We start from the raw sequence: 8,024 nt of genomic DNA, 5'->3' as shown, positions 1-8,024 counted from the left end.
AGCCTATGACTTCCAAAATAGGACCCTGAAATCCTTAGCAAGACAGTAGTCTTAAAGGCCTGGTTTTGATGGGAGAAAAAGGAATTTGTAAGTTCCCGAGGCTTCTCTTGACTTATCAAGCGTAAGTGTACAGGCCTGAGTATAGGATTTTAGTCAAAATCAGAGGTAGTGAGCTTTCTAGATATGAGGACCATCCCCCAGTCTCAGGAAGGCATGAAACCTTTCTCTAAGAAAACAGGAGGAGCGTGGAGGGTGAGGAGTAGCAAACGGTGAGGTGAAAGCCCCAAAGGTTTTTCCTTGGGGGACCTCTGGACAGTTTTGGTGGTGGTCACAGGGCTGGCTAAAAAGGGGCTTCCCTCAGTAACCTGTTCGTCTCACCTTCTTCCACTCTGTAGCCCAGATTCTTGCCTCTAATCCCCAAAAAGGCGGGCTCAATTACTTGTGGTCCGGGTAATCTTGCTTTCCAAACAGGGCAGGAAAGAGCACTGGGCAGGGAGTCCAGATGCCAGCATTTCAACCCCGTGACTCAAAATGACACTGTGTCGTGGGTCTCGATTTCATCACCCATTAAATGAAAAGTCAGTCTGTAAGACCCAAGACCCTTCAGGGTCTCAACCTTCCAAACCCTAGACTTCAGGAACCCTGAGCCTGAACACACAGCCCTGCAGGCCTTTATGCCTTTTCACTGCCCGTCTTTTCCACCATTATACAGTACATGGCCTCCTAAAGAAATATGTGACTGCTGTCACTTTTTGCAGATAATTGGGAGAGGAGGCGCCCGGCATAGATAACCCCAAAGTTGGCAGCACTTTCAGGCTTTGGGAATCAGGCGCGTCACCGACCTGTGCGATTTCTCCTCTCTGTCCTTGCTCGCCTGCAAATCCTGACCCCCGTCCCCACTGCGGAGAAATCTCCTAAGAGACGGCTGCCGGCGTAGCCTCTGCGCCCGGGAGGCGTGGGGCGGAGGGCGCGGGAGCTGAGCGCGCTGCGGCCACGCTCCCCGCGCAGAGACGAGAGGGAGGGGCCGGCGGGGGCCGGGCAGCACCAGAGGCGGCGCGCGGCGCTCGCTGAGGCTCAGTCTCCTCCCGAGCCCAGCCCTGGCCGGCGAGAGCGGAGGCGAGCGCGAGCCGGAGCCGGAGACCGGGCCTCGGACCAGGGAGGCGGAGGGCCAGAGAAGGCAGCGGACCCGAGCGGAGGGTCGCGCTCGGGCCCCCCCCCCCCCCCGCCGCGTTCGCGTTCTCCTGGCGGTTCCCGGTAAGTGCGGGCGACCGAGTCCCCGCCAGTGTCCAGGTTCGGTGGCCGCAGTGGTCGTTGTCCCCGGATCCGGTTGCGCGCATCCCGCTGCAGCACCGCAGGCTCACAGGTGGCTCCGCGGTGGACGTGGGTGCCCCAGGCCCCGCAAGGAGTTAGCTAACTCTCTCCGCTCCGGGGCGCAGTTTCCGAGCCCCTGCTTTCCCCACGCCGACTGCCCTCGCTTCCGCCTCGGAGGTGGGTGGCGCGGCGGGCAGGGCCTGCCGTCGGGGTAGACTTGCAGAGGGACGCTCCCCTTCCCCAACCCACCCACTAACGATTCGGGGAGATGCGGGCCAAGCGCCTTCCCAAGCTCTGTCCCCGCTCGCTAGCGGGGTGCCTGTCCTTTAGTTTTATTTTCCTGTTAGCCCACCAGGGAAAGTTTGGGACCACAAAAGGCAAAGTTGGGGCGCGGCTGGGGGTGCACTTCCCCGGCGGAGGCAGCTTCCTTGGGGCGAAGCGGCTGGCTTGCAGGTGGAGCCGGCTCGCTGGAGCTGATCCTGCACCCTGAGAGTCGAGTCTGTCCCTGCCCTGTCGGTGGCCCTGGCCAGGCATTGTGACAATCCCCGGAGCGCTGTGAGTCGCTTAATCTTTGGTGCTAAGCGTCGACATCTGCAGCCAGCCGAGAATCTCTGTGATGGGTAGCAGCATCTTAGCCTGGTTTGACTTGTGTTCTTGCTCTGCTCTGCAAACCTGAGCTCCAGCTAATCTCAGTGTTTAACTGGCGTGTGTTTAATTAGCTTATTTTACACCTGAGATGATCTCAGCGAGCCTGTAAAATGAAATCGTTGGTATAGAAAGCAGCAACAACAGTGTTGTTAAAGAAAAATGTAAATGGGAACCTTCAGAATATCCTCTGTCATGTCTAGATATTTTACCCATCTCTGTGGGATAATGAAAACTGCTTGGATATCTAACCTACTAGAAGACTCAGTGTTGGGGCTATTTTTGGCAGATTTTGTGGACAGAGGCATTGCTGCAACTTGCATATTGTTTATGAAATACACATTCAGTCTCTAAAAATAGCCTACTTATTAGGAGTTATTTGTTTTACTGTGTTGTCTCTTTTACATGACTAAAGGTTGTTTTTAAAAATAAGCTTTAGCTGATAATAATATAATAAAGACGTTTAGGGAAGACAGTTTGTGTCACCAGAACATTCTTCTGTAAACTTAAATTTTTAAAGGGTCATTTTTCTGCATCAGACCTAGGAGAGGCTTTTCATGAAAAATAAGGTGCTGAAATCCTTATGTGTACAGGAAAAGAAGGACTATCTCCTCCGACACTCAGTGCTTTCAAATGATAGATTAAATCAGAAAAGTGTGCCTTTAACTGGAATTATATAATTGGACTAAAAGAAAACATAATGAATAATTATTGGTTGTCGAGTACTTAGTTCTAAAAGAAGTGTTATATCTCGGAGAGGTTATTTGTTACATGATTAAAGGTGGGATAAACTGATAGATTTCCATCTATAAATTTTTTATATTTAACACACATCCACATAGGTTAACACTGGATTTACTAAAATGTTTGAGTTTATAAATACATGATCGTAAGTGCTCACTGTGTGCCACGTCTTATTCTACGTGCCTCCCCCTCAAAGCAATCCTTGGTGGGAGGTGCCATAATTGTTCTTATTTCTGAGATAGGGAAACCGAGGCACAGAGAAGTTAAGTAAATTACCCAAGGTCAAACACAGGATAGGACTTCATCGTACTTGCAGAGCTCTTTTTGTAGAAGAGACCTATGATTTTGTGATTTACTTATCCTTGTTTTAATTTTTATTTAAGCATAAATGTCGAAAATATTTCCTGCGAAGCGTAAGATTCTCTGATTGTGAACGTGCCCCACACGCACCGTTGACTATAAAGTGAAGAAAAGTATGAGAGAGCCATCTGGTTAAGTCTCCACTTTGAAGACCACCACATCCCCAGAAGACCCAGGATGGATCTGCACCAAAGCACTGCCATCACTTTCCTTGAGAAATGGTGTTTGGATAAGTCACTGTCTGGCTACAGGAGACATTATAGTGTCAGGAAAAAACTGAAGTTAATTCGAATCGTAGGCCTTCTCCTGGGCCTAGTAGCCATTAGCACTGTCTCGTTTTCAATCAGTGCCTTTTCTGAGACAGAGACCAAGAATACGGAAGAGGCCGTTGGCGCAAGTGGCCCTAAGGTAGCACACGGTTACCGTCAAAGAACTCTCTTAGATTTGAATGACAAGATTCTGGATTATACTCCACAGCCACCTCTTTCTCAGGAAGGCAAATCCGAGAATACAACAGATCATGCCCAAGGAGACTACCCAAGAGACATCTTTTCCCTGGAGGAGCGAAGGAAAGGCGCCATCATTCTCCATGTCATTGGAATGATCTACATGTTCATAGCTTTAGCCATCGTCTGTGATGAGTTCTTTGTTCCTTCTTTAACTGTCATCACTGAGAAATTGGGCATCTCTGATGATGTGGCTGGAGCCACCTTTATGGCTGCTGGGGGCTCGGCCCCAGAACTTTTTACATCTCTCATAGGGGTATTTATTGCTCACAGCAATGTTGGCATAGGCACAATCGTGGGCTCAGCAGTGTTCAATATCCTTTTTGTTATTGGCATGTGTGCTCTGTTTTCTAGAGAAATCTTAAACCTGACATGGTGGCCGCTCTTTCGGGATGTGTCCTTCTACATCGTTGACTTGATCATGCTGATCATATTTTTCCTGGATAATGTGATCATGTGGTGGGAAAGCTTGCTTCTCTTAACAGCTTATTTTGGCTATGTGGTTTTCATGAAATTCAACGTCCAAGTAGAAAGATGGGTGAAGCAAATGATAAATCGCAATAAAGTCGTCAAAGTGACAGCACCAGAGGCCCAAGCAAAGGTTGGTGGTGGTGGTTGTTTATTTAATATTCTGAACCATTGTTTTGGAGATCTACCACTTTTTTAATGTGATGATGTTTTAGGCTATAGACGATAGCAGAGTGCTTTCTGCAGTTCTGTGGTAGCCAGACTGATGGCAGGGGGAAAACGTATTTTCGGGATATTTTTGTAGATACCTTCTAAATTCTCAAGCTACTTGCTTCAGAGTAAAACATTTTTAAATATAGGTTATGTAAGTGTCCCAGTGTGGACTCAGCAGTTATTTACCTCTGAAAGTAGGCACGATGATTTTTGTGAGTAATTTAATTTTCATGGGAAAGTATGTGTATGTAGCCTAGAAAATTGCAGGTATTTTTTTTTCAAGTAGGCACATGAAAATGATCAAGAACCATCTCTTTGAAGACATTTAAGGAAGAAAGTCTGTGTAACCAGTGCTGTGCCTTTAGGTCAACAGCAGGGCCCAGAAGGACTGGTTATTAGCGTGGTCATAGCTATTTTTCTTGATCCACACAATAATCTTCAGATCACTTGACCAGAAGCTGGTCAGGATCCATGAAACAGAGTCATTGCCAAGCCCTGCTGCCTCCATAGCTTGATGGCCCATTTTACATGCTATGATAAACATGACCCAAAATAATTTTACAGTGGAGTTTGAGGGAGTTTTAATGATAAGAGTGGCCATCCTTCCATGCGGGTGGTGAGCAAACTGGTATAGGGCTGAGAATAAATTGATCTACAAAAATGTGAACTAATTTTTTAAAATAATGGGTAAGCAACATCAATACAATTTTATGTTAAGTATAGTAATGAAGTTTTGATTTATATCCTAACATTGGAATGTTGTCTCTGAATGTGATTTTAAACAGAAAACCAAAATACATATGCAGATTTTTCATACTAGCATCTGGGGAAATTCTCGTGTATGCAAAAAACAGATGTTGACTGGAGGGTGAGATAATTTTGTCCAAAATGAAAAAAATATTCATTTGATATAATTCCTTTATGTTCAGGTTGGATGACCATCCATCATGTTCTGTAGCAGCCAGACATTTAAGCAAAGTGCAGTAAAAAACAAAAACAAAAACAAACAAACAAAAAAAACCACTATTCATGTTCCTGTGTATTACATGTAAAAGAAAAATGTTTTCTACTGTATTTTTCTGACATTTCACTCAGTGTATGGTTGTTTGTTAGCAACTGTAGTAAAAGAAAAAAAAACATTTAGCAGTAGACATGGCAAGTAAGCATTCAGATGTGAGAACTGAGTACATATCCTTGAGGGCATCATTGGACCCCTCTCCCTGCTCTAATTTTGTAGCCAAAGGATGATCTCTCAAGCCGGACTGCTCATTTGAGCAGTTTGCATTAATAATCTATGTGTTTATTCCAGTTAGAGTACTGAACAATTGCCAAGGGAAAGGCATATTTTTTAGAGGCAAGGAAATGATTTGATGTCTTATAAATATCCTGGGCACATCAAGGGTAAAAAGTCTTTTCGAGGGCTCGGTAGATTTGTGTTTTGTTACACAACAGTGGAACTTCATTAACTTAATCACAGATTCTGCTGAAGGTTATATTGACAACATTTATGAAAAAGGAACTTGCACTTGCAGAGCAATCCAGTAGTGTATTTAAGATCGCAGGGGGATTTTGTATTCTGATTGGAGGAGGAGCTGGTTCTCTGCATTTGGGAATAACTTTTTAAATACAGCTTACAGGCAGTATTTAATCTATTGTAAACTACTCATTAAAGTAGCTCTGGCAGTATCTTTACCTACTATCGTAGGTGACTGTCTTGTCATCTTTATGATATTTAAAATTCAGCAACTTAGGCTGACATTCCTTAACAGTTGTTATTCAAATCCGTAATTTTGTGCTATTCTTAATCTTGTGCATTTTTTAAAAGAAAGCAGATTATGTTCATGTCTATTTCTCCTGTTTCTGATTTCCCCCCAAAATGTGTTCATTGTATTATTTCCCTTTTTTGCACTATATAGCTTTAATTTCTTCCTTTTAATCACTATTACTTCTTTTGGCATTCAGTAACTAAATTGAACTATAAATTATCATGGGAATAGGATTTTTCTTTAAACATAGCTATGTCTTGTTTGGTGTTCCTCAAAAATGCTAGAACACATGTTTAGGTGGAACAGTGTGTATTGATGTGTGATTTCCTTCTGGAAATTTCACTTTGCCAATTTCACTTTGGAAGTTGGATTTTTTTTTTTTTTCAGCAGTTGGTCTGTGTCCTGTGCCTGATTTCAGAATCTTATGGAGGCTTTGCTGCCCAAGCATTGAACATAACGTGTCCCAAAGAAGGATGAGTCCTTGAGTGTGGTTATCTAGTTTTCTTTTTGCAGAGTTGTTTTTTGACTGCATATCCCAACTATCCTACAGAAGTCAGTGCTTCTGATAACATCAGAACACTCAGAAAAGAGACGCTAAACCAAACGCAATTCCAATGAGGTCTTCATAGAAAGGAATGTGATGTAAAAGAATTTAGGAAGCAAAATAGTGAGCATGTGTTCATGGTCTTATTTGTACAATTATCGAGCAGGGGAGTTTGAGAAACTAGAGGAAACATATTTTAGATATTCTTGTACAAATAATCAGTGCTTCTTGCTAAAAAATCAACTCTGCTGGGCTCTTTGTGTTAAACTGTTTTGGAAACTACTTGTTTCATAGACAAGTTGAAGTTTTGATTTATATCCTACCATTGGAATGTTGTTCAAATCCTAATTTGGTTCCATTATTGATAATGTGTGCCATGAAGGCAACTGTGAAGCATGGAAAAATGTGAACTGGCATATTTTTTCATAGTGACAGTAATAGTTTCTCATCTCATTTAATTTTTACACCCTGTGTGTGTTTTTTTAAATTTGTTATTACTATTATTTCTTTTAGGGATAATGTTATCCTTTTTTAAAAAGTTGTGTAGTATTATGACAGGGTAAATAGACCTGGGGCATTGACAGAGAGAAAAAATAAAAGGTTTTGACCCCAGTGTGTAATCAGCCCTGTGATTTAGAGAAGTTACATTAACTCTTTTAGCCTCAGTTTCCTAAATTGGACATGAAAATAACAGTGCCTACTTCATGAAATTGGGAAAATTATTAAATGAAGAAATGAATGCTAAGCAGCTAACAGAGTCCTTGGCAGATGTGGGTTGTTCATTAAGTGTTAGTCCCTTTCCTTTTGCTTTCTGTTCTTTTTTTTTTTTTTTTAAGTTTATTTATTTTTGGGACAGAGAGAGACAGAGCATGAATGGGGGAGGGGCAGAGAGAGAGGGAGACACAGAATTGGAAATAGGCTCCAGGCTCTGAGCCATCAGCCCAGAGCCCGACGCGGGGCTCGAACTCACGGACCGCGAGATCGTGACCTGGCTGAAGTCGGACGCTTAACCGACTGCGCCACCCAGGCGCCCCATGCTTTCTGTTCTTAAAAGTGAATCAAAATAAGGTACTTTTTAATGTTTATTTATTTATTTTTGGGGGGGAGGGGGCAGAGAGAGAGAGGGAGAAAGAGAATCCCAAGCAGAATCCCAGTGCAGAGCCCTATGTGGGACTTGAACCCAGGAACCATGAGATCATGAACTGAGCCGAAATCAAGAGTCGGATGCTTAACCTACTGAGCCCCATAAATTATTTTAAATTTAAGAACTTGACATTTTTGAAGACTGGCATTCACGCAGGTCATTGTCTCCCTTAGGGGCATATAATATTTGTCATAGTGTGATATTTGTAAGCCGTAGCTTACATATGGTGAACAATGCAGGTCAGGCATTATCATAAACTCCAAGAAAATCTCCAAATTTGTTTATTGTCCTGAAATTTTGTTGTGGGATTTTGCTTGAAATAA

At 43.4% G+C, this 8,024-nt stretch overlaps 1 protein-coding gene across 4 annotated transcripts in view; it reads left to right on the top strand.

Moving 5' to 3' along the window:
- The first annotated feature begins 1,073 nt into the window (after positions 1–1,073).
- Positions 1,074–8,024, top strand: part of SLC24A2 (solute carrier family 24 member 2) — a 244,902-nt gene continuing 237,951 nt past the window's right edge. For 2 of the 4 annotated variants that reach the window (XM_045470239.1, XM_045470237.1), the window contains exons 1-2: positions 1,075–1,254; positions 3,084–4,167. In XM_045470239.1, the coding sequence (XP_045326195.1) occupies positions 3,238–4,167 (930 nt within the window). In that variant the 5' untranslated portion in view covers positions 1,075–1,254; positions 3,084–3,237. Of the gene's footprint in view, positions 1,255–1,764; positions 1,867–3,083; positions 4,168–8,024 lie in introns of those variants that run through there. The other 2 variants (XM_045470240.1, XM_045470238.1) reach the window with 2 other exon arrangements.

The sequence above is a fragment of the Leopardus geoffroyi genome, chromosome D4 (assembly GCF_018350155.1).
Source record: "Leopardus geoffroyi isolate Oge1 chromosome D4, O.geoffroyi_Oge1_pat1.0, whole genome shotgun sequence".
Lineage (NCBI taxonomy): Eukaryota > Metazoa > Chordata > Mammalia > Carnivora > Felidae > Leopardus > Leopardus geoffroyi.
Note: the sequence above shows the minus strand (reverse complement) of the source record. Positions and strands in the feature narration are given on the sequence as shown.